Below are 27,244 nucleotides of genomic sequence, written 5' to 3' on the forward strand. Positions count from 1 at the left end.
CTGCCTCCCAGAAGCATCTTTCAGCGTTCTCCGTCTGCCCTCGCCCCATGTCCTATCCTGAATTCCTCTTCTGGAGTCTTGGGCTATGGGACCTGGGTGGAAGAGGGCTCCATGGTGTTCTCCTCCAACTGGGTGTGGGTGTGGGTGCCCTGTGCTCCCTAGACCTGAGCGCTAGCTGGGAGAGCGGCCACAGATTGGGGAGATGCAGCAGGACAGAGATAGGTAGATTGATTCATTCGTTCATTTATTCATTCATTAACTTCTTTGAGCAGGGAGGGGCCGTGGGAGAGAGAGAATCTTAAGCAGGTTCTGGCCAGTCGCGAGTCCTATACTGGGCTCGATCTCACCACCCTGAGATCATGACCCGAGTGAAATCAACAGTTGAGCACTGGACTGACTGAGCCACCCAGGCGTCACAAGACAGAGCTTTAGAGGCTAGAGGCAGACAGGGACACCTGGGAGAGGGTATGGGAACCAGAGGGCCCAGGAGGGGGACTAGGGCACTGACTCACAGGGATGGAAAATGCCAGACACAAAGTGCCTGAGAGGAGGAAAGGCAGAGCCACAGTGGCTACAAGGTAGCACCCAGCCCGCAGCTTTGGGCAAAGGACCTCCCCTCCCTGAGCCTCAGTGTCCTTGGTGGCAGAATGGGGGTGACCATCGCCCCCAGAGGCTGGACTCGAGCTGGGAGCCCAAACAGGTCCTCTGTCTGCGCAGGTGTGCCCAGAAGCCTCCAAAATGGCACAGGGCCTTTTTCATTCCTTCTCTCCCCTGCATTCGCAGAGCCCTTCCTGTGTGCCAGGCACCGCTCTAGGCCCCAGGGTCGTGGCGCCTCAGAGCCCCTCTCCCAGGGCTGTGGCTGAGGCCAGGGTCAGGGGCCCAAATGGGCATGTCCCTGTCAGGGCCGCAGCCTCAGCCCTGGGTGGCAGGTCCCAGCCAGGGAGGAGGGCCCGGAAACCCAGCCCCCCGGCGGGGCCTCTCGGGGCCAAGTCTCCCAAGATAAAATGGGCAAAACCCTCTTTTCTTGCTGCCAAGCAGCAGGAAGACAGGAATGGATGGGTGGTGGCTCACCCAGTCCCCTCTGTTCCCTGTATTTCCTTAGGAGGTGTCTTCATCATTATTAGCTGAAAGGAGAGGGAGCAGCGCACCTGGGAACCCTCGGGAATGGAGGGAAGGCAGGAGCTCCAGAAAGAAGGTTCTGAGCCAGGTGGCCCCAGGGCTAGGGTCTGTGCCAGGTGTGGGTGGTGGGTGTGGAAAAGGGGGGGGTGAGTCAGCTTGGTCTGCCACGCCCCACTTTTATTTAAGGACCCAGCAGCCATCCCCACCAGCGCCATTGTCTGCCCCACTGTCCCAGCCATGGCAGGGAGTTCTGTGAGTGCCTCGGGGCCCTGGGGCTGGGGGTCTTGGACTCAAGGCTGTTCGGGAATAGGGGAGGGTCTGGGCCCACCTGAGGTCTCGTGTTTGAAAGGAGAAAGGGGGTGTTGTGGTGTGCCAGGAGGTGTCTGGGCTGTGGCTCTCGGGTTGACCCAACCCAACACTTCCATCCACTCTTGGATTCTTCTGTTTGTTCTGCGGATTCTGTTTCTGTCCCTAGCTCTGTCTGGCTCTGGTTCTCTCTCTCCTTTCTCTCTGTTGCCTTTTTTCTCAGTGATTCTGCTGGTGTGGGTCCTGACCATTTTTTCCCTGGGGCTGACCCATCTATCTCTGTCATGTGTGTCCCTGATTCCTTTGGTCCCCGCCGCTGGTCCTGCAGAACGTGCCCCACAAGACCTCGCTGCCCGAGGGCATCCGAGTGGGAACTGTGATGAGGATCCGTGGTGCCATCCCAGAAAAGGCTGGCAGGTGAGACCCCAGGCCCACGTGGTAAGGGTGGGACAAGCTAACCTCTTTCCAGTCCAGACTCAAGGGAGCCAGAGCCACCTCTGTCCACCAGGGTCTTGGAATCCCCAGGGCATCACTGACTTTCCGGAATCTCATGTCTTCACTGATTTGTCCATGGCTGTGTACAAGCTGGGGTGCCTATGTATCCTGGGAATCTGGGGGATCCAGGGCAGTCTTAGGATTCCTACCTGCAGTTCTGTGACTCCAGTCTGAATCCCCAGGAAATTTGGAAACATGTCCAGTGATCTGGAGGTGCCCCGAGCATCTGGGAAACCCAAGCGATCAGTCCTCAGACGTCCTGGTTTGGGAACTGTGGGATTTCTGGGAATCTGTGGTGCCGGGAATAAGGGGATCTGTGGTATTGTTCCTAGACCTCTAGGAATGGGGAGCACCCTGGCCATTGGCACCATGATTCATGGCAACTCTTAGAAGCTTTGGAAATGAGGGGGACCCAAGCAATAGTATAGTGACCCTCCTGTAGGTGGTTGTGTCCAGGGTCCCTATAAGGTTTTGGATGCCCTGTAATCCTGATCCTGGCCACCAGTGCACAGCCCTCCTTCTGTGACATGTGACATTCCAGGTCTTTTAAATTTGTATGTGCTCTTGCAACGGTGAGTCAGGCCCCTTTTCCCCTCATCTACCAGGTTCTATGTGAACCTGCTGTGCAGCGAGGCCCCTGGGAGTGAGGCCGCCCTGCACTTCAATCCGCGCCTTGATGAGTCTGCTGTGGTCTTCAACACCCTGGAGCAGGGCACTTGGGGCCGAGAGGAGCGCGGCTCAGGCATTCCCTTCCAGCACGGGCAACCTTTCGATGTGCTTCTCATTGCCACGGAAGAAGGCTTCAAGGTGGGTCCCCGCTACCTACAGGCGTGGAAGCCAGGGAGGCTGCTGGTGGAGGGGGCAGAAGCCTGGCCATGCTGGGGGGCGGGGGTGGTTTCCGCGTCCCTCTTCTTCCCCTGGTGCATCCCCACTAGTGTCAGCAGTCCGGGGTGCGGCAGCGACAAGGACCAGCGCGCAAGAGCCAAGTGCTCAGAGGGTGGGTGTCCCCTAGCCGGGCAGCGCGGCCCCGGTTTTCTCCCCGACAGTGCGAGACCGAGGCTCTGGGGCAGGGGCAAGGCTGAGTCGGGAGACAGGCCGAGAAACACGCGCCCGCGGGCCGGTCCCCGCTGCCAGTGGGCGCGGCAGGCACACGGCGCGGGTCGGAGTCGGGAGGGACCCCCGCCCCCGCAGTAGGCCTCGGGCACTCAGCGCGCACCCCGCGTCCCCGCAGGCGGTGGTCGGCGACTCGGAGTATCACCACTTCCGCTACCGGATCCCGCCGGCGCGCGTGCGCCTCTTGGAGGTGGGCGGGGACCTGCAGCTGGATTCCGTGAAGATCTTCTGAGACCGCCTCCCCAGGGGCTGGAGGCGCTGGGGTCCGGGAATGGCAAATAAAGTTTCGGCCCACGTCGGTGCGCCTGCTCCGTGTCTGTGTCTCCTGCGTCCAGACGCGGAAAGCAGGTTCAGAGAGGGGAAGACTCTAAGGGTTCCACAGCGATTCCGCGGCCGAGTCGGGGTGCGGGACCCTCTGTGGGGGGCCGGTGTGGGGCTGGGCGGGCTCTGGAGGGTCGCGATTGGGTGGGGGCTGTGTCTGGGATCGTCTTCCAACCGCGCTGGGCAGAGCAGCCCAGGGCAGTGCGGGTGGGGGGACCTGATGGGTTTTGGAGCCCGCGCAAGCTCCGCCTGGCGCCGGGTCTGCGGAGCAACGGAGCTCGGTGTGCGTGCATCTGCACACAGGGGTTGCGAGTCCCCGCACGCCTGGTCCCTTGGAGAGCCCGAGATGGCGGCGACGCGGCCTGGGACCGGTGTGGGTGCGGGGAGCCGGCTGGCGGGGGGTGGGGCCGGACAGCGCACGGGGCGTCGCCGGCTTCCCAGCTGTCCCAGAGTCGGGACTGGCCCCCGCCCGTGCGCCCCGGGGCAGACGCGCACTGGAGCGGCATCTACCTGCGGAGCGGACGGGGGTCAGGACGATCTGGCCTCTGGGTCCCCGCTGCGGGCACGCGCCCCATTCCCACACTTCTTCACCTGGGCTCCTGCCCGAGTAGCAACTGGGTGGGGTAGGGGTAGTTTGCGTCCTCACACAGTCGCCCAGTTGCCCCCGCCGCTAGGTGGTGGTTTTCTAGTCGTTGGGCTGTCTGGGTCTCCACTCTGCTGCGGCTTGTCCCTCAACCGCGCGATGGAGCTCCGGTCCGGCATACTGCGTTCCAGCGCGTGGTGTTGTGCTAGGGTTCTGAGCTCGGGACAGTCCGGAGCCATGCCCCAGACAGATGTACCTCACCCGGAGCCCGCGCCAAGGGTGACAGGCCTCCCACTTCCTGGCCTGCTCGGGCCGTGCTGTCTTCACAAGTGCTGTCTTCACAAGCATATGCGCAGTTATGTTCAGACTGCTCCCGACCTCACATGAAGCAGAGGGTAGGGTAGGAGCCTTTTAAGGACCCATTTTCTGCCCCTCAAGATCCTTTAGGGGAAATCACCCCACTATGGAGCCCTTGAGACCTTATCTCTGGGTGGGCTGTGTAAGGAAGGGTCCCCTCTCGCAGTTGCAGAGCGACGAAGTCTGAATTCCCTAGTTCCCTGGGGCTCATTGTTGAATGACTTAGTATTTATTTTTATTGACGTGTCAAGTACTTGTAATTAACAAAAATTTGTGACTCTTCTGGGAAGGCCCACTTAGGTATGTGAATAAAAATCGGTTTCAAAAAAAAAAAAAACCTGCAAAAAAATCTGTGTAGAGATAACAAATACGTGTGGGACCAATTTCAAACGTGTACAGTGGAAAGAGAGAGCAGTCATTGGCACTTTAAAGGTGGTGGGGGTCCTTGGATTAGATGGTGTGATCCATTCCTCTTCAGTTTCAAAAAATTTTTATTTTATGAAACTTCAACAGATTTTTTTTTTTTTTTTTTAAAGTAGGCTCCACTCCTGTCAAGGAGCCCGATGCTGGTTTGGACTCAGAGCCCTGAGATCAAGACCCGAGCTCAAATCAAAAGTCAGATGCTTAACCCACTGAGCCACCCAGGCACCCTACCGCTGGTTTCTTTTTTGACACATGGACCATCTAGAAGGCTATTGTTTAATTTCCACATATTTGTAAATTTCCTAATTTTTTTTTAATGGTTGGTTTCCAACTCAATTCCATTAAGGTTGGAGAATATACTTGGTTTGATTTCAATTTGTGTAAATTTATTATGACTTATTTTATGGCCTTATTTTATGATCTGGTATGGAGAATTTTCCAAGTGTACTTGACAATAGTGTGTGTTCTCTTTTGTTAGGTGGAAAGTTACCTGGTAGTTCAGATTGGTTGATCACGTCTATGTCTTTTCCGTCTTTTCCGGATGTCTTTTCCGTCCTTACTAATTTCTTTCTGGTTGTTCTATCAATTAGAGAGAGGGGGTGTTGCAACTTGTAATTGTTCAGTGGTCCATCTGTCCTGTATTTTGGGGTCTGTCATTAGTATACATTTTTATTTGATACATATATTTGCTATATATGTATGTGTGTATATATTTGATGTGTTGTCCCTTTTATCGCTATGAAATGTCCTCTTTGTCTCTAGTACAACTTCTTCAAGCAGGCTCGGTGCCCTTGGGGCTTGAACTTATGACCCTGAGATCAAGAGTTACATGCGTTACTCACTGAGCCAGCCAGGCACTCCTGTAGCGCAATTTATTATTTTTATTTTTAAAATAATATTTATTTATTTATTTGATAGAGAGAGTGCCAGTCCATATGCGAGCTAGAGGAGAGGCAGTGGGGGAGGGAGAGGGAGAGAGCATCTGAAGCCAAGTCCAAGCTGAGGACCAGTTGGACTCTGGCTGGAACCCTCCACTGTGACATCATAACCTAAGCTGAAACCAAGAGTTAGAAGCTCTATTATCATTTCTTTTACCATCTATTGTGTCTGATAGTAATTCTGTCCTTCTTACTCTTTTACAGTTATTGTTGATAGAGTGTATCTTTTTTTTTAAGATTTTTATTTATTTATTTGACAGAGAGTGAGATCACAAGTAGGCAGAGAGAGGGGGGAAACAGGTTCCCTGCCAAGCAGAGAGCCCCATGTGAGACTCTATCCCAGGACCCTGAGATCACGACCTGAGCCAAAGGCAGAGGCTTAACCCACTGAGCCACCCAGGCGCCCCGATATGGTATATCTTTTAAAAGTTTATTTATTTAAGTAATGTCTACACCTGACGTGGGGCTCGAACTCATGACCCTGAGATGAAGGGTCACACGCTCCTCAGACGGGTCCAGCCAGGTGCCCCCATGGTATATCTTTTCTCATTCTTTACTTTCAACTTATTGGTGTCAAAGATCTAAAGTGTGTCTTTTGGAGCACCTGGGTGGCTCAATCATTAAGCATCTGCCTTCAGTTCAGGTCATGATCCCAGGGTCCTGGGATCGAGCCTTGCATCGGGCTCCCTGCTTGCTGGGAAGTGTGCTTCTTCCTTTCCTACTCCTCCTGCTGTGTTCCCTCTCTCACTGTGCCTTTCTCTGTCAAATAAATAAATAAAATCTTTTTTAAAAATTTAAAAAAATAAAGTGTGTCTTTTATAGACAGCATTTACTGGATCTTGCTCTCTAATTCAGTCTGACAGTATGTTACTAATGGATTGCTTCATAATCAATTACCCCATAACTTAGCACTGTAACATTTTAATGATCTTACACAGTTTCTGAAGTTAGGATCCAGGAGTGGCTTACACAGGTGGTTGTGGCTCTGATTTTCCAGAGTTATGTTCAAACTGTCTGTGGAGTTACAGTCATTAGAAGGAAGCTTTTGAGGATGCCTGGGTGGCTCAGCTGCTTAAGCATTTGCCTTTGGCTTAGGTCACAATCCTAGGGTCCTGGGGTTGAGTCCTGTGTCGGGCTCTCTCCTTAGTGAGGAGTCTGCTTCCCCTTCTGCCTGTCACTCCCCCTCTCTTTCTCTGTCAAATAAATAAATAAATAAATAAATAAATAAATAAAATCTGAAAGAAGGAAAGAAAGAAAGAAAGAAAGAAAGAAAGAAAGAAAGAAAGAAGGAAAGAAAATTTCATAAACTCTGGCTGTGGCCAAACCCATTGCCCGGTTGAGTAGGGCTCCCAGGCTAAGAATAGGTTGTCCATTTTTAAATAGCTGAAAACAATAAAAAGGAGAATATTTCCTCACACTAAAAATTATATGGAATTCAAATTTCAACATCCATAACTCAGGTTTTTTTGTGTTTTTTTTTTAAAGATTTTATTTATTTATTTGACAGAGATCACAAGTAGGCAGAGAGGCAGGCAGAGAAAGGAGGAAGCAGGCTCCCCGCGTGCAGGGCTTGATCCCAGGACCCTGGGATCATGACCTGAGCCGAAGGCAGAGGCTTTAACCCACTGAGCCACCCAGGCGCCCACGAATGTTCATTTTTTAACAATTTTTTTATATTGTAGATTAAAAAAATATAAAGTAATCTCTACACCCAACGTGGGGCTCAAATTCACAACCATGAGATCAAGGGTTGCATGCTCCACCAACCAAGCGGGCCAGGTGCCCCTGGTTGGATGTTTAGATGGATGGATGTTTGGAAAGACTGATGGATGTTGAGATGGATGAACGGACGGTGTATGATTGGATCAAGGAAGCAAGGAACAGTGAGGGAGGTGAATGGAGTCATGGACACTCATGAGACACCCACAGGCATTTTATTAGGGGCTTAGAAGGGAGTCCTGTGGGATCTTTTCCTCTGTGTTCCCAAGGGTTATGGCCCCGGAGAATAGATCAGACTTGGACATAGGACAAGGTGATGTCACCCTTGATCTCCAGCACGTCCACATTCTGGAAGGCCGAAAGGCGATGGGAAAAGTCAAAGAGGTGCTGGCCATTGGCATAAACCTTGAAACGATCCAGGCCACAGCGGATGGACAGCTGCAGGGAGAAGGTAGGCTTGAGGCTGGGACCAGGGCAGAAGCTTTGGAGGGAAGGGGGGTGGTATGAAGGGGACCCCAGACTCACATCAAAGAATTGCCCAGGACCAAAGGGGTTGTAGGAGATCTTCTTGTCCTCGGATCCCCAGGAACCGTTCAGACAGCTGTTCCGAACCACGAGACCCTCAGTCAGGCGAGGGTTAATGTGCAGAGCCAGGTCCCCTGAGGATCCCACCATGAAGTTGATGACAAAGCTGAAGGCAGAGAGGGAAGGAGGCAGGAGTCAGATGGGGGCCAGTGCCTGGTTCTCCAAGGGAGAAGGGGACCGCAGTCCCAACTCCTGGGTCTGAGGGAGGAAGGGGACTGAGGATTCCCACCGCAGTCTAGTTGTATACCTCTTGCCCATGGGGGGTATGGAACCCTTGATTATGATGGTTCTTCGGGCTGTAAGCCCTCCTTGCAAGTTCTTCCTAAATGGCACAGGCTGTGGGAGGAGACCATGAGGTCCTATCATCTCTCAGGTAACCAGAAGCCAGGCAGGGACAGCTTTACAGAGAGGGGTGCCCACTCCCAGGAAGTGTCCCCAGCCCCCAGCCCCTCCCCACTCTGGCCACCAACTCCACCCTCTCCCTACCTCCCAACCCAACACCCTCTGCCCACTCGATTTCCCACGCTCTCAGGTGCACCAGGGGTCAGGGCCCCCTACCCACCACCTGCTTCCCCACAAACTGCCCACCACAGAGGCCGAAACTCCTACAGGACACTTTACCGGGTTGAAGATTGGCGGTCCTTCCATGGTCTGTGAAGTGAGGAAGGGGAGAGATTATTCTATGACGTTCCACAAATATTTACGGCACACTGACTACATGCAGGCATGTCTCTGGGTATGAATGACACCCCTCTACTTCTCTCCACCCACCCCGCCGCAAATGGCCCCACAACCTTCCCACTTACAGGCAACTGACTTGACTGTTGGTGCATATATCCAGGACCCTACACAGACAGATGGAAGGCAAGGATGAAGGGGACTGGGGGTCCTTCAGCTGCCCCAAGACCTCCTCACATCACCAAACCCCACCAAGAGGAGAAACCCACTGCCCATCAGCAGGCACTTACTGGGTATGCTGGAGTTCCCATGGGTATCTGTGGACACAGAGGCAATGTGTGAAGGGAGGCTGGCTATGAGGGAGACCCCTGACTGGGGCCAGGAGGGTGTCAAGGATGTCTGCCCAGGGCAGCCCCACCACCCCCGTCCGAGGGAACTCTGGGGTCAAAGAGGAGCACCAGGTGGCTTATGAATGGAGAGGAACCTGCTGTGCTTAGGGGACTCCAGTGAGCAGGGACAGTCACTTTGGCCCTTTAGGGCAAGCCTGGTAAATTCTATTTGCCTCCCTTATCCCGCTTCGTCCTGCCCAGGAGCCCTCATCCACCCCAGCCTGGAAGCTTCCACAAAGCGTAGGCTCCTCAGAACATCTTCCCAGCCCATACCACTGATACCCCCCCCTCACCTCACCCCTGGTCAGGATTTGCCCTTTACTCTCGGTGCCCAGCGCTGGGGCGGTGAGGAATCCTGCCTCTCTCCCAGGTCGGCCTCAGGCTCTCTCAGTCTGCGTGTGTCTGTTTTTGTTTCTCTGCCTCTCCCTGTCTCTGTCTCTGTCTCTCTCTTGGTCTCACGATGGTAAGACCATCGTGACAGGTGTGGGCCAGAAACACCCCCCCCCCCATAACTTATATTCACTTGTTCTCTCTGTTCCCTCCTCAATGAACTCCTTTCTGCCTTGGCTTCCATTTTAAGTCAGCGATTCCAAAGGGACTTCCCAAATAGCCTTATTGTCGTTTTTCTTGTTCAAATGTGTGGATGAGGGATGACAGTAAAATGAACACCCACAGGCCCATGGCCACCTCACGGGTGAAGACATTTTCATCGTTCCCTCATCCGGGGGCAGAAGGACCCCCCCACACACACCGCATAGAACCTCCCCTTCCTCCCCTGCCTGCATTTAATCCGTGGCTCTGTCACTTCCCAGCTCCGTGACTGTGGCCAGTTATTGAAGCTATCTGTGCTTCAGTTCCCACATCTGTCCAGTGGGCCTGAGGATCATCGGAGCGTGGAGGTTGGGGGGCCTTACAGGTCAGGGAGTGCAGCGCCCCCAGCAGAAGGCCATGGTGGGAGTCTGGAGTTTGGGCTTCTCTGAGGGCTCTGTGGCTGTTTTGGTGGCCTTTTGTTCACCGTGGCCCTGGGAGTGGGGTTTCTAGGTGGCCGGATGTGTTTCCACTCTCGGTCATTTCCAGGGGAGTGTGGGCTGGTCCCCAGCAGTTGCTGTTGTGTGCCTTTCTCTGGAAGGCTCTTCCTGCGGGTGTGGACCAGCAGCTCATTGCAACCGGAAGTGAGATTCTCTGTGACTAGCCAAGTTAGGCGGCTGCTCAGGAACTTGCTGGCAGGCAGTTCCTGTGGCTTTTGTCCCTTCTTATCTTCACTTTCTGACTCAGCTTCCATGCTTCCTCCTCCTCCAGGAAACCCTTCCCTTGCACTCTTTCAAACCTCCAGTCTGTCCCCAGACCAATCCCCCTCTCCATCTGCCCACCGCCCCAGCCCTAACCACATGCAGCCAACGCCATCTGGTGAATATAGTCTGTCTTTCCAGGGGACAGAGTAGGGCGCCTGGGCGGTCTGTAACCCAGCCAGCAAAGGGGCCAGCACAGAGCAGGAGTTCTGGACACAGAGGAACGTGGGACTGGATTAAGGAAGGAAGCGTGTGCGTAAGAGAGGGAGCCATCACGCACCTGGCCTGGAGGCGGGTTGCCGCCAATGAAGTTGATGGATTGAAGCTCCAGGTCCCCGTCCACTTGGAGGTGTGTGACCATCTGTAGAGGGAGCCGGTGCCCAAACTGGTAGAAGGGATTTCCATTTACCACCACCTTGATGCAGGGGTAAGGTCAGAGTCAGCAGCCATGACTTTGGCAGGGCAGACACAGGAGGTAGGGAACAGCGATCATTTTCACTTGCACTTTGGTCTTGGAGGGGACCTAGGGAGCCACAGAGTCAGGAATACTGGAGTCCACAGGTGAGAGGCCAAGCCAGGGTCAAAAGTCAGCTCACAGATGGGCAGGCAGACAGAAGAGAACAGAGAATTTAGTCAGGGTAGCGGTTGGGAGAGGATCAAGTCGGAGTCCTAGTTTTGGCACCAAATGAGTTTGAGCTGAGTCTAGCTCTGACATGTGGGTTGTCTGACCTCAGGGAAGTCACTTCACCTCCCTGGGCCTCTGTTTCCCCACCTGTAACATGGAGGCCGGCTCCGGGATTGTTGGGAACATTAAAACCCAGCCCGGCATGTCAAAGGTGTTCTGGAATTCCTCTTTATTTTGTTTTATTTTTTTTAAAGATTTATTTATTTATTTGACAGAGAGAGATCTCAAGTAGGCAGAGAGGCAGCCGGGGGCGGGGGGGGGGGGGAGCAGGCTCCCCGCTGAGCAGAGAGCCCTACGCAGGGCTCGATCCCAGGACCCTGAGACCATGACCTGAGCCAAAGGCAGAGACTCAACCCACTGAGCCACCCAGGCGCCCCTGGAAATCCTCTTTAGAGCCTTGCCTAATCATATCTTTTTTTTTTTTTTTAAGATTTTATTTATTTATGTGCGCAAAAGAGAGAGAGAGGGAGTGAGAGAAAGCATGGGCAGGGGCAGAGGAGAGGGAGAAGCAGACTCCCCGCTGAGCAGGGAGCACCCTGTGGGGCTTGGTCCCAAGACGCTGGGATTACAATCTGAGCTAAAGGCGGACGCTTAACCAACTGAGCCACCCAGACACATCTCAGCTCACGTCTCAATCCCAGAGTTGTTCAAGCCCTATCTGGACTCCACACTGGGTGTGGCGCCTACTTAAGAAAGTAAAATAAAATTAATAATAATAATAATAATAATAAAATAAAGACACAGAAACAGATTCAAGCAGGGAGAAGTCAGGATAAAGGCCAACCCTGGGGACAAGGGGACAGGAAGGGACAGGAAAGGGCTTCTGGGGCTGGAAGGCTCTTGTTTCTAGACTTAGATGCTGGTTCCAGGGGTGTGTTCTCTGTGCAAAGAACCAGCGAAGTACACATGGCCCACGCTCTTCTGTACTCTGGTCACACTTCAATCACACATTAAAAATATGCTTGCAGGGGCGCCTGGGTGGCTCAGTGGTTTAAGCCTCTGGCTTCGGCTCAGGTCGTGGTCTCAGGGTCCTGGGATCGAGCTCAGCGGGAAGCCTGCTTCCTCCTCTCTCTCTCTCTGTCTCCCTCTCTGCCCACTTGTGATCTCTCTGTCAAATAAATTAAATCTTTTTAAAAAAAAGTGCTTGCAGAACAGTAATTGATCACAACGTTGGGCCTTATCTGCAGCCGGATTCCCAGTGTAGAAAGCAACAAATATTAAAGTATTTATGAGATGACCGGACTGCTGACTGGATATGGGGATGCTGAGGAAGAAGGCTCAGTGTTTTAAAGATTTTTATTTATTTACTTATTTGACAGAGAGAGAGAGAGAGAGATCACAAGTAGGCAGAGAGGCAGAGGGGGAAACAGGCTCCCCGCTGAGCAGAGAGCCCAATGCTGGGCTTGTTCCCAGGACCCTGAGATCATGACCTGAGCCAAAGGCAGAGACGTAACCCACTGAGCCACCCAGGCGCCCCAAGAGTGCTCAGTGTTTTCTGTGTGCTAATGGCATCACGACAGTGCTCCTGAAAAGCGAGAGATTTATCAATAACCTGATATGATATCTGGGATTTGCTCTTAAATCCTCTGAGAGGGGAAATGTGAGGCAGGATAACGGCAGAGGGACAGGGAGCTCATGACCACCGGAGCTGGCCAAGGAGATCAGGGGGTGACTGTCCCCTCGCTTCCTTCTGTTTGTGTTCAGAGTTCGCCAGAAGAAATAGCAAAAATGGGGACGCCTGGGTGGCTCAGTCCATTAAGCATCAGCCTTGGGCTCAGATCATGAACCCCGGGGGGGGGGGGGGGTGTAGGATGGAGTCCCGCATGGGGCTCCTTGCTCAGCAGGGAGTCTGTTTCTCCCTCTGTTCCTCCTCCCATTCTCTCTCTCTCTGTCAAATAAATAAATAAAATTAAAAGAAAAGAAAAGAAAAAAATAGCAAAAACAGGGGTGCCTGGGTGACTGACTAAGGTCAGGATCCCAGGGTCATGGGTTTCAGTCCCCCATCTGGCTCCTTGCTCAGCGGGGATCCTGCTTCTCCCTCTGCCCCTCCCTGCAGCGCATGCGCACTCTCTCTCTCAAATAAACTCTTTTTAAAAAATAGCAAAAATACGCATTTTGCAAAAACACGGAGGAACAAGGTGAGACACATGAAACGTTAGAAGGCTGTCTGCCGTCGACGAAGAAGAATGAGAAACAAGAGGAAAAATAATTTTTTTAAGGAGAAAAATGTTTTAATAGGCAGGAAAGAAGAAAAAGAAAAAAGTGAGTTAGGAAAGGTGGTGAGGAAAGGGAAGAAGGGAGGGGAGAGGGGCAGGGAAGAAGGGAACCTGAGAGAGGCCGGGAGGGGCGGCAGGAGGAGGAGGAGGGACAGATGGAAGAAAAGGAGGAAGGAGGGAGGAGGGAAGACCCTGACCCCGAGTTCGGACCTTGTAGTGCTCCGCCAGGACCATGAACACCAGCTCGAAGGCCGCGCCCTTGCGGAAGGGCATGCTCCTTTTCTTCTCCTCGCTGCCCCACTTGCCGCCCTGCTGCGAGTTGAAGACCACCTTGTCCCAGCCATCAAAGCGGGGATTGAAGTGCAAGGCAATGTCCGCTCCCGCGTATGGCCCTGCCACGAAGTTCACGTAGAACCTGGCGGGACAGGAAGGGCTATGCCCCTGGCCCCATCTGCCTGCGCATGGGGCCCTCCTCCGGAAGCCCTCTCTGATCTATGGTGTTCCAAGGTCCCTGAACAGGTCTCTGAACTGGGTGGGAGCGGGGGGTGGGAGGACCAGGAAAATAGGGGCAACACACTTAGGCCTTGTTGATGCAAGAGAGGAGGGGGTGGGCCGTGCTCCTGAAGTCCGGGAGGCATATTTCTTCTGCAACACTTTCCCTTTCTCCCTTTCCTTATCAGGCCACTGCACCCCAGCCTCTCCCAACTTGGCAACTGGGACTCCTGCATTTCCCTATTCACCATGGGCCAGACACCGTCCTAGGAACCCTACAGGTATCTGGTCAGGTCACTCTGCTGCCACCCTGCCCCGCAGGCCACTCCCCACTTGTAGCCAGAGGGACCTAAGGAACAGCCAAATCTGAGCACCACCCATGCCTCCCCTCAAGCCAGCAACCCTGAAGTTATTCTAACTGGGTAAATACACACCTGCCTCAGGACCTTTGCACTGGCTGTTCTTGCTACCAGCCTCTACTCCCAGACTCCTTCCCCTCCCCTCCCCTGGGTCTTTGCTGAAGTGTTTGCTTCCCAGAGAGGCCTTCCCAGTCTACCTTATTTATTTATTTATTTTAAAAAGATTTTATTTATTATTCATTTGACAGAGATCACGAGTAGGCAGAGAGGCAGACAGAGAGAGGAGGAAGCAGGCTCCCCACTGAGCAGAGAGCTGGATGCGGGGCTCCATCCCAGGACCCCGAGATCACGATCAGAGCCAAAGGCAGAGGCTCAACCCACTGAGCCACCCAGGTACCCCCGGTCTACCCTATTTAAAGGGACAGTGCTACACCCCTACCTCGCCTGCATCCATTCCCCATCTCCTTGCCCTATTTATTTGTCTCCATAGCACTTAGCACCACTGGACCCTGTCTATTTGATTTTTATCTTTCATCTCTCCTCTCTACTAAGTTGTCAACTCCATGTGGGCAGAGAGCTTTGCCCTGGTGACTGCTCTGTCCCCAGGGGCTGGGCACATAGTGGGCCTAAGTAAGCAAAAAAAAAAAACAATGAATAAAGAAATGGCAGTGCCAGAGGAAGCCTGGGTGGCTCAGTCCGTTAAGTGTACGCCTGTGGCTCAGATCGTGATCCTGGGGTTCTGGGATTGAGCCCTGAATCAGGCTCCCTATTCCACAGGGAGTCTGCTTCTCCCTCTCCCACTGCCCCTTCCTGCTGCTTGTGCTCTCTCTCACTATCTTTCTCTCTCAAATAAATAAATAAAATCTTAAAAAAAAAAAAAAGCAAGAACAAAGAAAACAAAACAAAAACCTCAACAGTGCCTTGAGGTCAGTTCAATTGTCATCACCACCTTAAGGCCATAAAAAAATGCTAAGACTTAATTTTAATGCTTACTTTCCAGTTCTACATGTTTTACACATTGAATCCCTGAAACAGTGCCATCTTACATATGGGAAAAGAAAGCACAGAGAGGTTTTCCCACTCACGCAATTGCACAGTCAAACAACTGGCCGGCTCTGAGCTCTGATCTGAATTTGTGCTATCACACCCATCATTTCCAATCTGACATCCCAACTCTTGGGCTGCTTCTGGTGGTGATCTCCCTGACTGCCCTTCCCCCCACACCCCCAGCCCCCAGGCTCCCCTGCTCCTGGTCACCAAGCCCTGGATGTCCCAGGCTCAGGCTGGTCTTTGGCCACTAGGTACAGTGGCCCAGAGCTGCCATCCCCAGTAGAGTGGAGGAAGGGAAGAAGGCCTCCTGCATTAGGGATGGGAGCCCCTCTTTGTGGCCCCTGCCCCTGCCTTCTCTGGAGTGGGGGGAGCGCCTTACCTCTTCATGTGCTCAGCGGCCACTCCTTGGATGTACACAGACATTCCCACACTGAGACCACCCGGGATGGGCTTGTTGTAGGGCAGAGTCTGTGAAAAGGGACTGGTGAGCCTTTCCCCCTCATTAAGGAGCCCCCAACTCTTATTATCGAGGGAGAAGACACCAGGGGTGAAGGGTCAGCGTGAAGATGAAGATGGCCAAGAGTCAGGGATGCACATAAATAGCGCAAGGGTCAGGATGGGAGCAAGTCAGGCTTTGGGGTGAGTATTGGCTAAGTGAGACCCCAGGGTGGGGGTGGGACTTCTCAGGATCAGGGTGAGAGTAAATTGGTGTGTGAGGTTCAGGGTGGAGCTAAGCTGGGATCCATGGTTGGGTCCTGGGTCACCATCTTACCGGATTGTAAGTGGGCTGGTAGCCAGGTGCAGGGACATAGGCCATCTTGAGAGGCTGGGCTGGCGGCTCGTCCCGGAAGAGATGCGGCGGCGGGCAATGTCAGCAGATGGGAGGCGGTGGCGGCTCTTATACCTGAGGGACAGGGAGTGGCTGGCAGGGAAGCGTCCATGGGTTCCTCTTCTGGGCATCCGAGGCTCACATCTTTTTCTAGGGCAGCCGCTTGTGTCCCTTCTGTTGCTAGCCTCCCTGGCCACCAGCTAGAACCCAGATCCTCTCGGCTAGGCTGGGAGGTGAGGGCGGCTGGGGGGAGGGGGCTACACTTTAGGTCCTTCTGCAAAGAGGAAGTGCTAGTGAACTTTGGCCCTGCCAGGGCCTTATCAGAGCCCATAAAATCCTGCCCAGGCCTTTGTTAACAGAGGGAGGGTACGACCAGGAGGGCTGGGCAGGGCAAGGCTGCAGGAGTGGCCCACGAAAGATGGGCAAAGGAAGGAAGTGAAAGCAGGGAGGGACAGGTGCTCTGGACAGCCCTAGGAACTGGGAAAGGGCTTACCTTATTGCATGCCCACTACATGCCCAATCCATGTACATTAGATTGTAGGTATAGTGGTTTAGGTCATCATTTCTGGAGCCAGAGGTTCTGGGTTCAAATATTGCCTCGACCACTTCCTGGCTGTTTCGTCTTAGCTCAGTACCTTAGCCTCAATTTCCCCATTTGCCCTTCTGAAAAATGGGGATTCTAGTAGTATCAACCTCATAGAGGCCTGGAAAGGAACCACTAAGATAATAAATGCTCAGAACAGGACTTGGCGTACAGAAGGCACTAAATTAATCCTTGGCCTCTTGCACTCATTCCAAACATAAGCCCAGGAGGTTCGGATTATATATGGACATGAAAACCTAAAGTTTAAAGACATGAGGCAGGGGTGCCTGGCTGGCTCAGCTGGTAGAGCACGTGACCCCTTAATCTCAGGATGGTGAGTTCAAGCCCCACCTTGAGCCTGGAGCCTATTTAAAAAAGAAAAGAAAAAGAAATGAGGCAGTTGGCCCAAGACTGGGTAGCAGCGGAACTCTAGCCAGACTCGGGCGTCAGCTCCCACCAGGCTGTGCAGTGAGTGGGTGCCAGGCAGGGTGAACACCGCCCTTACGCCTGGGGAAGGCAGGGAGACCATCTGGAGCCTTCCGGCCTGGAGGCAGCTGCCAGACTTTTTATGGGCGTCGCCTGCACGGCTCCCGTGCTCATTGGTCAAATCTCCATCCCCAACCTTCTGTGCAGCTGCAGTCCTGGGACCTCCCCCCCCCTCCCGGCCCCCGCCCCAAGGACGTCGCAGCTCTTTTCTGCCTCTGCTCTTTTCAATGAAGACACCGGGTTCATTAAGTTGCTTTATTGTTCGGGTGAAGATAAGGCCCTGGGCATGAGGAAATCAGAGTTAGGTTAGAAACTGGGAGATCAAGGGAGAAGGCACCAGGCGACCATCTTTACTAACTCTCCTTCTCTAGGGATGAGGAAATGGGCGTGAGGTGGGAGGCAGCCAGACCCTGGGCCTCGGTGGCTCTCAGAGCTTGGAGAAGGTGACGTTCTTCAGTTCCTGCTTCTCCACTGCAGCCTGGACAGACTTAACGATGTCCTGGGTTTGCAGCATGCTCATATTCCAGGTGGCCTGGATGAAGAGAATGGAGAGCAATGGCAGGGGCGGGGAAAGGTTGGCACTGGGCCAATGAAAAACAGGGAAGAGAAAGCAGCGCACCAATCAGAGGACAAGGCTTGCAGAGGGTTTCTGGGCCCTGATTGGCCACTCTGGCACCAGAGAAGGGCTGTGATTGGCTGGGCGCAAAGCCTTACCGCGTAATTGAGGCCCTCGGCCACCGAATGGTTGCGGGAGTAGACCAGGTTGATCTTGGTGCTCTGTACCGCCACGGGGCTCTTGGTGGAAATTTCGGCCGCCAAGGCGAAGGCCGCATCAAGCATCCGCACCTCGTCTGGGAACACCCGGCTGCGGATGAAGGGAATCCGTCGTGGGGGAGAGCGGGGAGGTGGCCGTCTGCCAAGGAGTCTCACCACCCGCCATGAGTAAGTGGCCAATCACAGCAGAAAACAGTGATTTCGCCCAGTGAAATGAGCCAATCAGAGCAGGGCACTGGACTGCAGCTTGAAGAGTTGACCACCCAGATAAAGTCACCCCCCATGTAATCCCGTGAGGGTACACCCGGACCCAAAAAGCCCAGCCCAGGTTACCCCTGAACTCTGAACAGCACAGGCCGCGTCTCCTACCTGACCAGCCCACTGCCCAGGGCCTCATCAGCCATCATCTTGCGGCAAGTGAAGGCCAGCTCGTTGACCAGGCTGCAAGAGGGAAGGGCGGGTCAGGGGACCGCAGTCATCCTGGATCCAGGAGATGCGCTGCAGTCCCCTCCGTGGCTCCTCCACCCACCTCTGGTTTCCGATGACTTTGGGCAGTCTCTGCAGCGTTCCTAAGTCAGCCGCCAAACCTATGTCCACCTCCTGGGAGGAGCCATGATGTCAGGATTCAGTTTGTGCCTAATACTGCCTCCCACCATGCAACCTCAGTGCCAATGAAATCTAGCATCTCCTGCGGCGACCCCACTGCCACCTCAGAGACTGCCCCCCAAACACCCCATTTCGTTGTCATCCTTCAGCCCAGAACACAGCCCACCTCCCAATTCCTCTGCCTTCCCAACTCCTTGAGGTCAGTCACATCTCCTGAGGGAAGGCCTCCAGCCCTCCCTGTCTGACCCCCACTGCCTCTACAGGCTCCATCCTGCCTTGGGTCCTCCCCATCACTGATCCCAGCAGCAACCCCAACTTCCTCTTCACCCCCATACCTTTACTCACTCCAAACCCACGTGGACTGCACGGCCTCCCCTTCCCTTCCTTCATGGCCAAAGTGCCTTTTTTTTTTTTTTTTTAAGATGTATTTATTTATTTGAGAGAGAGAGAGAGCAGGGGGAATGGCACGGGGAGAGGGAGAATCCCAAGCAGACTCCCCCCACTGAATGTGGAGCCCGATGCATGGAGCTCGATCTCATGACCCTGAGCCAAAATCAAGTTGGATGCTTAACCAACTGAGCCCCCCACAGGCACCCCCAAAGTGTCACTTTTTAAGGCTCAATTCTGACTAACTCTTCCATGAGGCCCTTGCTTCTCACATTCACTCTCACCCCCACCCCCTTAACCTGTTCTTTTGCAGCTCTACTCCCCCCCCACCTGCCACGCATTGCCCACCTCTAAGCAGGATCTGAGGAAGGAGCGCAGGAGGAGGGCTCACCTTCACCTGGAAGAAAGCATTCTGGGCACAGTACCGGATGTCACAAGCAGTGATGAGGTCCACGCCTGCAAGGGGGAGGTCAGGGGCATTGACCAACCACAAGGACCAGCTCCTCCTCCCAGAAGATGGGGTTGTGCCTCTGGGCAGGGTTTAACTAGCAGCTGATCTGAGGCTGGAGGTCCCTGGCTGAGGCGGACAGGCAGCAGCCAGCCAACAGGCGCCCAGCTACACCAGTGCCTGGATGGGTGGTGGGTTGCTCAGACTCACCTGCACCAATGCAGGCCCCATGGATGGCGGCGATCACGGGCTTTGGACACTGCAAGAGGGGGCAGGAAGGGTGGGGTCAGAGCTGGTCCAGGAAGGATGGACAGGGTTCGGGGGGGTGTGTGCCCCAATAGTCCCCCAGAGAACCTTCTCGATGACACTGAAGGTCTCTTGGTATTTGCTGATGAGGCTACGGAGGAACCAGCTGGTGCGGGCTACGTCATCTCCTTGGGGCTGTAGGATTTCCGAAGCCAGGTCCATAAGGTCGATACCTGGTGGGAAGGCATGAGGAGGTTCACATAGCCTCCCAGGCACCCCCTTCCCCTGCCGCCCTCATTGCCCCAACTAGAGGTCAGAACTCAGACTTAGCAGATTTGAGCCCCCAAACCACCACAGTGGAGAAAGGTGCTCACGCAGGATCTAGCAAAGGATAGCATATGGGGTGTGAAATAAACAAAAGCTAACATTTACAGGGTCATTACTCACTTTATCCTCCCAACAGGCCTATGAGGTGGGTCCTATTACTATCTCCATTTTACTGGGGGTAAACTGAGGCATGTGACACTTAAGTTACTTGCTCAACAAGGTCACACTGGCTTGGGAGCACTGGCACTGGGACTTTAAGCCCAGAACCATGCACTGGCTCCAGAGGTCATGCTTTTCACCATCACACCAGGCGGCAGAGGAGACAAGTGTCTGGGCATGAGTCCATGGTGGTAACATTCCGTCAGGAAGACTGGAGATGGAGCAATTTCTGTGGGCTCCAACTGCAAGACGATCTCAAATCTAAACTTTCCTCCACGAATCATTCTCCAGGAATCTGTACTCTGGCTGAAATAGTTTCCTGTGGTCTCCCTGCTCCCAGCCCTGCCCTGACTGGTCCCCATACACAGCCAAACAAACTGGTGAGCACATCAGGGCCTCCTTCTCTTTCCTCCCATCTCACTCACTTGGAAGAAGATACAAGATGTGTGCCAAAACCTTACCAGCCCTCATGAACACCATTCCCAGCCTATTGCTTTGGGCACACAGGCTTCCAACCGCTGTGCCAACATGATCACACAGTCCCTTCCCAGGGCTTTGTTTTTCTACCTACAGCTCTCTGCCTAGAACAGTCCCTCCCCCAGTAGTGGTCAGAAGACTGACTCCAGGGGCACCTGGGGGGCTGCCTTCAGCTTAAGCGTCTGCCTTCAGCTCAGGTCATGATCTCAGGGTCCTGGGTTCAAGCCCCGCATCAGGCTCCCTGCTCAGTGGGGAGTCTGCTTTTCCCTCTCCCCCCACCCCTCCCCATCTGCTTGTGCTCTCTCTCTCTCTGTCAAATAAATAAATAAATAAAATCTTAAAAAAAAAAAAAAAAGAAGACTGATCCATCAGGCCACAGCTCAAAGGTCACCTCCTTGGGGAGGCCCACTCAGGCTACCACGGCTGAGGAGCAGCCCCATCACCCTCTACCTCCCTCTGTGTCTTATCTTGGTCACTGCCCTCTCCTTATCATATAATGTGCTTAACTCATTTAGTGCCTGTCTCCCCCTCTAGAATGTGAGCTCTCTCTAAAAATACCTCTATGTGCTCTAAATATCTCTAAACATGTGCTCTCTCTCCATACCTCTAAATGCTCCAGGTCTCATTCCTAATCATCAGAGTGGAGTTCTGGCTCTCTGTCCACTACTACATCCCCAGTGCCTAAACAGAGCCTAGTGTTTGTCTGGTGGTGACAAGTGCTGGAAGAAAATTACAGCAGGGAGTGGAGTGTGTTGGGGTGTGTAGGTGTAGCGATGGCTGTTGTGGTATTAAATGGGGTGGTCAGGAGGGCATTTGGGGGGCTCAGGCAGTTGAGGGACTGACTCATGGTTTCCGCTCAGGTCAAGATCTAAGGGTCTCTTATGATTCCACCCTGGGCTGGGCTGGGCGCTGAGCAAGGAATCTGCTTGGGACTGTCTCTCCCTCTGCCCCTCCTTCTTGCGCTCTCTCTAAAATAAATAAATCAATCTTAAAAAGAAATAAATAAATGGGGTGGTCAGGGGCCATCTCCCTGAAAAAGTGACTTTTTTTAAAGAGAGAGTGTGTGCATGAGCAGGGGTGGGTGGGATGGGAGAGGTGGAGGGGCAGAGGGAGAGAATCTTAAGCAGGCTCCATACTTAGCATGGTGCCTGATGAGGGGGCCCCCATCTCACAACCCTGAGATCATGACCTGAGCCAAATCTGAGAGTTGGATGCTTAACTGACTGAGCCACTCAGGCACACCTGAAAAAGTGAGTTTTGAGTAAAGATCTGAAGAAGGAGAGGGAGGGAACTATAGGGATATCTGGGATCAGAGAGTTCCAAATGTCAGGAAGAGCCAGTGCAAAGGCCCTGTGGTAGGAATGCCCCTGGTCCGTGTGAGGAACATGGAGGAGGCGGGGACCTAGATGACCAGGCAGACCGTGTGGGGCCTCATGTTCCAGGGGGTGGACTTTGGCTTTTACTCTGAGGGAGATCTTGCTATGAGAGGGTTCTGAGTAGAATCATCCATCATCTTCTTCCTCCTGGGGTTAATCATTGTTATCCTTTTGCCTCTGAACAATGCTATCTGGCAAACCTGAAAAACCATTCCCACATGTGGCCACACCCCAGTCCTCTGGGGCTCCCTGGCCTCCACAGCTTGTTTAAGTAAGAGAGACCTGAGGAATTCTGACTCAGGGTAGAGCTGAATTTCCATGAAGTAAATATCGGTAAGACAGAACTCCTCTGTGTGACCTTGGCCAGACCACTTCATCCTCTGGGCCTTGAGTTTCTTCTCCAGAAAATGAGGGCAAAACCATCCTGAGAGCCGATGGAGATGCAAGGACTGGAGGAGACAGAGCCCCAGAGGCCCTTCTCTCCGTGCCTGTCATATCCTGGCGTCACAGTTACTGTTGCTATGCGCCCCATTTCAACGGAGGCCAGAACCACCCGGATCTGCCCACCAGCATCTGCCAGCTTCCACAGCATGTTTGTGAAGCCTGTGTGACTCAGTGGAACCCATGGTGGTGGTGGGCTCCCAGAACCCAGCGAGGCACCTTGCGACACCTCCTTCACTGGCTTTTCCGGTTTACCCACCCTACCCATCCCTGCACACACCCAGCTTTTGCAACCCCTTGAGATAAGGGACCAGACTGTGGTCCTAGGTGTCCTCTCTCCCAGGGAAGAACTGCTCACTTCAGGTGGCTTCATCACTTAAGCATCTCTCTGCTTTCGTCCGGCTCAGGTCATGATCTCAGGGTCCTGGGATCGAGCCCCACATCAGGCTCCTTGCTCAGCAGGGAGTCTGCTTCGCCCTCTGCCTGCTGCTCCCCATGCTTATGCACTTTTTCTCCATCTCTCTCAAATAAATAAAGAAAAAAAAAGTCCCCCATCTGGCTCCCCTGGGAACCTCTAAATGCTCCAGATCTCTTTCATAATCCTAGTCCCGTTAGTCACTATTCTAAATAGTAACAGCTACGTCAACAAAAGCCCTACACGTTTCAGGGGCACTTGGGGGGCTCAGTAAGTTAAGCATCTGACTCTTGATTTCAGCTCAGGTCATGATCTCAGGGTAGTGAGATCGAGCCCCACACTGGGCTCTGTGATTGAGATTCTCTCTGCTTGAGATTCTCTCTCACTCCCTCTGTTCTGCTTCTGTTCTCACAAGCATTCTCTCTCTCTCACCAAAAAAAAAAAAAAAAAAAAAAAAAAAGCTCTGCCATTTCCCATCTGTGAGAACCGGGCAAGTTTCTTCACACATAAAATAGGGGATGATAATTGCACTTGTCTGGAAGGGATCCGGGGAGAATTAATTAATATGTGAACCATGTCCAGACACTCTGCAGATATTAAATAACTGTGGGCTACTTCCCTCTTTTTTTTTTTCCTTAATTAATGGCTCCGTTCTATCGTTGGAACTACTAATTACATTGAGTTTCTTCTTTCTGGCCTTGAGAGCCTTGCTGCTGGAAATGGAACCAGACAGCTATGGTCAGCTGGGAGCTAGAAAGGTGAGGGCCCCAGGTCTGGCACTGCCACCATGTAGCCCCATCTTTCGCTTCTCAGGCACAAGTGCCATGAGGATGAGGGCCGAGAACCAGGGCCCACTTGCCTGTTTTCTAGGTCACTGGAGCTCAGAAAGGGGCTAGCACTGGAGTGTTTCTGGCCCAAAGGAACAAAATCAACAAAAGGAGAATGGAGAGGGGGTAGAAAGTAAACATGGGGGGCTCAGTGGGTTAAAGCCTCTGCCTTCAGCTCAGGTTATGATCCCAGGGTCGTGGGATCGAGCCCCACATCGGGCTCTTTGCTCAGCGGGGAGCCTGCTTCCCCCCTCTCTCTGCCTGCCTCTCTGTTACTTGTGATCTCTGTGAAATAAATAAATAAAATCTTTAAAAAAAGAAAGTAAACGCGGGACACGTAAAGAAGTTAACAGGGGAAACAACCAGAAACAGATTGTTTACTGTGTGTCTTCCCCGCTGGGCTGACAACCTCCATGACGCCAGGGCCTGGGGCTGCCTCAGTCACCACTGAGTCCTCTCCCTCTGGCTCTCCCCCAGCTGGTGCTCTCTCTTGCTCACTCTCTCTTGCAAATAAATGAAGAAAATCTTAAGAAAAAAAGATTCATTTATTTATCTTGGGTGGGGGTGGAAAAAGGGCATGAGCTCAAGGGCAAAGAGAGAGGCAGAAAGAAATCTCAAGCAGACTCTGTATTGAGCTTGGAGCCCCAACATGGGACTCAATCTTATGACCCTGAGATCACTACCAGAGCTGAAACCGAGAGTCAGACCCTTAATGGACAGTGCCACCCAAGCGCCCTGTTAAGTTGGCTGTTTTTAAAATTTCTAGATTGAGAGGAGGCTGGAAGTTGTGTTTGAAGATCTCTCTCTCTGTCAAATAAGTAAATAAAATCTTAAAAAAAAAAAAACACAAAAAACTGACTCAAGTGGCGTATGGGTGGCTCAGTGGGTTGAGCCTCTGCCTTCGGGTCGGGTCATGATCCCAGGGTCCTGGGATCAAGCCCCACGTTGGGCTCTCTGCTCAGCAAGGAGCCTGCTTCCCTCCCCACTCCCCTCTGCCTGCCTCTCTGCCTGCTTGTGATCTCTGTCCAATAAATAAATAAAATCTTAAAAAAACAAAAACAACTGATTCCAACTAAGCTGCTAAAACAGGAAACTCAACATTCTTTAGAGGTACAGCATAGGACCCAGAGTTTCCACAGCATTTTTCCATATCCTAATAACCGGGATACAGTCCAAATTTATTCCAAATGCAAACAAACAGAAGAATGAGGCTCAGTCTTTCAAGAGAAAAGATAATGCACCGAGACTGACCCCACGGTGACCCAGATGTTGGAATGAGGAGGCAAAAGTTTTAAAGCAGTGGTTAGAACAAAGATGCAAAGAGAAATATGCTCGTGATACATAACAAGCCATGGAACTTCAGGAGAGAAATGGCAAATACAAAAAAAGAACCAAGTGGAAATTTGAGAAACAAAAGCTACAGTATCTGAAATTTTAAAAATCGCTAGATGGGCTTCCAAGCAGCATAGAGATGACAAAGGATTCAGTGAACGTGGTCAAGGGAAATGATCCAGTCTGAAGAACAGATCTGTGGGGCAATTAAAAGTTCAAACAGTCATGTAACTGGAAATCAGTTTGTGCGTGTTGAGTAATTATATGAAAGCACGTTATTTTAGTACTCTTTAGTGACATTTATTTTATTTATTTACTTTTTAAAATTTTATTTATTTGACAGATCACAAGTAGGCAGAGAGGCAGGTAGAGAGAAAGGGGAAAGCAGGCTCCCCGCTGAACGGAGAGCCCGATGTGGGGCTCCATCTCAGGACCCTCAGATCACGACCTAAGCCGAAGGTAGAGGCTTTAACCCACTGAGCCACCCAGGCGCCCCACTTTAGTGACATTTAAAAACAAAACAAAACAGGGGCGCCTGGGTGGCTCAGCCAGTTAAGCGTCTGTCTTTGGCTCGGGTCATGATCGAGCCCCACTTCAGGCTCTCTGCTCACCAGAGAGGCTGTTTCTCCCTCTTCCTCTGTGCCTTCTCTATCTCAAACAAATAAATAAAATCTTTTAAAAAAAACACCAAAAAAACCCCAAAAAAACAGACCGAGAGGTTAAGGGCCTTGGTCAAGGCCATGGACCAGACTTTAAAGTCCATCATCCTGTAATGTTCTGTTGGACGCACTTTGGTATTTGAATGTTTTAAATTGAAAAAAAAAAAAAAAAAAAAAAAAGATAAAAGTGGAAGTTAGAAGCTGGTTGAAACCCTAGTTAAGAAGCATTGCTCTATTTCCAGGAAATAGGGGAGACTAGTAGAGGCGGGGGTGGAAGAGTACCCAGTACCTGCAGTGAACAATTTTCCTGCACCAGAGATCACCACAGCCCGACAGTCGGGGTCTTGTGCTATCTTGTTGAAGCACTCCATCATCTCTCTGGGAGGGGCAAGAAGAGAAAGGCTGTGTCTTGGAAGGGTATCCCCTGCCCTCGTGTCACCTACCCCCCACACTCCACCCCTACCCATTCTCTCAGCCCCTGCCTCCTCCTGCAGGCAGGCCCTACCTCCAGAAGGCTTTGTTCATGGCATTCCTCTTCTCAGGCCGGTTTAGCTGCACATGCAGGATGTGTTTCTGAGCCTCTGTCACCCGAAGGGACTCATAGTTGTGGTCTGGCGCATCTCTGGGGGCTGCTGTGGAGGCCGCATCTTGAGCAATGGAGTTCATGGGGCGAAGGCTAAGGCTGAGACCTGGGGGGGTGGGAGCCATCACTCCTGGGGAGACAGAGGAAAGAAGAGCCTTTGATGACCCCAGGTAGGGGACACAGTGCTTTCAAGAGCTGAAGGCACACACATTTCCCCTCACTGATGTTAGACTGGGGAATGCAGGTCCCTAGGAAATCTCAGGTTAGGGGGGATATAAGCTTTCAGATTAGGAGTGCACTTATCAGTGGCCTCAGTGTGAAGACACCTTCAGACCCTTGATCATGGGGCTGACCCCACACTGGGAACACTGAGCTGTCAGCAACCCAACTGTAAGACACAGGCTTACAGAATTAGGGAGTTCTTTGGTTGGAAGCATATGCACCCTAGTGTTAAGGTGGTCAGACCGGGTCCTGGGACAGGCCTCCCCATCCTCAGGTGGCTATGACAGCACTACAGAGCAATGGACTTCCAGAGGTCGAGGTGACTCACGTCGTATCAGCAGGCTCCGCAGACTACGAGACACCGCCACGGCTGCCGCCATCGCAAACTAGTAGCTAAGGGGACTAACCCAAGAGACAGGAAGAAGCCAAGGGGGCGGGCACGACGCCACCATGTTTGGCGAGGGCACGGACGCCGCAGCTTGATAGCGGTGACGCCCGTCTTTCCGCCATCTTTACTAAGGGTAACCGGAAATGCCCTTCCTGGTCCGCAGACCGCGGCTTAGCATTGTGCCTTTTGCCCCAGTAGGAACATGGCCCATTATTGCTGCGGGACATTTCGTCACAGCGCTGTTTTATAATGGTGGAAAAATTGGAGACAGCTGAAATGCTCAAAGATATAATGGCAGAATTACTGCAACCTTGCAATTTTGTCACATGCACTTATACCTTGTTAACGGAAAAGAAAATAATTCTTCGGTACTGAGTTTACCCCTGTAAAGCAATGAAAATGTAGAGGAACCAACACTGAGCGCTCTCTGTGTAATCTGTTTGAATTCTCACACCACCAAGAGGTCGTACTATATTTTGCCCAGAGGAAACTGGAGCTTGGGGGAGGGAGTCATTAGCTCAAGGTTATCTGGGCTTCAGGAGCGCTGAAGAAGGGATTTCCG

At 52.6% G+C, this 27,244-nt stretch overlaps 3 protein-coding genes across 3 annotated transcripts; 1 reads left to right on the top strand and 2 right to left on the bottom strand.

Moving 5' to 3' along the window:
* The first annotated feature begins 1,311 nt into the window (after positions 1–1,311).
* LGALS7B (galectin 7B) lies at positions 1,312–3,330 on the top strand. The gene is made up of 4 exons (XM_047712242.1): positions 1,312–1,371; positions 1,754–1,842; positions 2,526–2,727; positions 3,152–3,330. The coding sequence occupies exons 1-4, from the start codon at positions 1,357–1,359 to the stop codon at positions 3,263–3,265; spliced, it is 420 nt and encodes a 139-aa protein (XP_047568198.1). The 5' UTR covers positions 1,312–1,356; the 3' UTR covers positions 3,266–3,330.
* Positions 3,331–7,570: 4,240 nt separating this feature from the next.
* On the bottom strand, positions 7,571–16,047 carry LGALS4 (galectin 4). Its single transcript, XM_047712241.1, has 10 exons — positions 15,890–16,047; positions 15,497–15,585; positions 13,427–13,631; positions 10,596–10,730; positions 8,928–8,954; positions 8,766–8,804; positions 8,581–8,610; positions 8,207–8,295; positions 7,900–8,065; positions 7,571–7,812 (listed from the first exon to the last, which is right to left on the bottom strand). The coding sequence occupies exons 1-10, from the start codon at positions 15,932–15,934 to the stop codon at positions 7,666–7,668; spliced, it is 972 nt and encodes a 323-aa protein (XP_047568197.1). The 5' UTR covers positions 15,935–16,047; the 3' UTR covers positions 7,571–7,665.
* Positions 16,048–17,256: 1,209 nt separating this feature from the next.
* ECH1 (enoyl-CoA hydratase 1) lies at positions 17,257–26,777 on the bottom strand. Its single transcript, XM_047709707.1, has 10 exons — positions 26,623–26,777; positions 25,995–26,202; positions 25,779–25,867; positions 19,585–19,709; positions 19,441–19,489; positions 19,174–19,238; positions 18,319–18,389; positions 18,159–18,230; positions 17,730–17,880; positions 17,257–17,547 (listed from the first exon to the last, which is right to left on the bottom strand). The coding sequence occupies exons 1-10, from the start codon at positions 26,672–26,674 to the stop codon at positions 17,443–17,445; spliced, it is 987 nt and encodes a 328-aa protein (XP_047565663.1). The 5' UTR covers positions 26,675–26,777; the 3' UTR covers positions 17,257–17,442.
* Between the last annotated feature and the right edge of the window lie 467 nt (positions 26,778–27,244).

The sequence above is a fragment of the Lutra lutra genome, chromosome 17, assembly GCF_902655055.1.
Source record: "Lutra lutra chromosome 17, mLutLut1.2, whole genome shotgun sequence".
NCBI classification, from domain to species: Eukaryota; Metazoa; Chordata; class Mammalia; order Carnivora; family Mustelidae; genus Lutra; species Lutra lutra.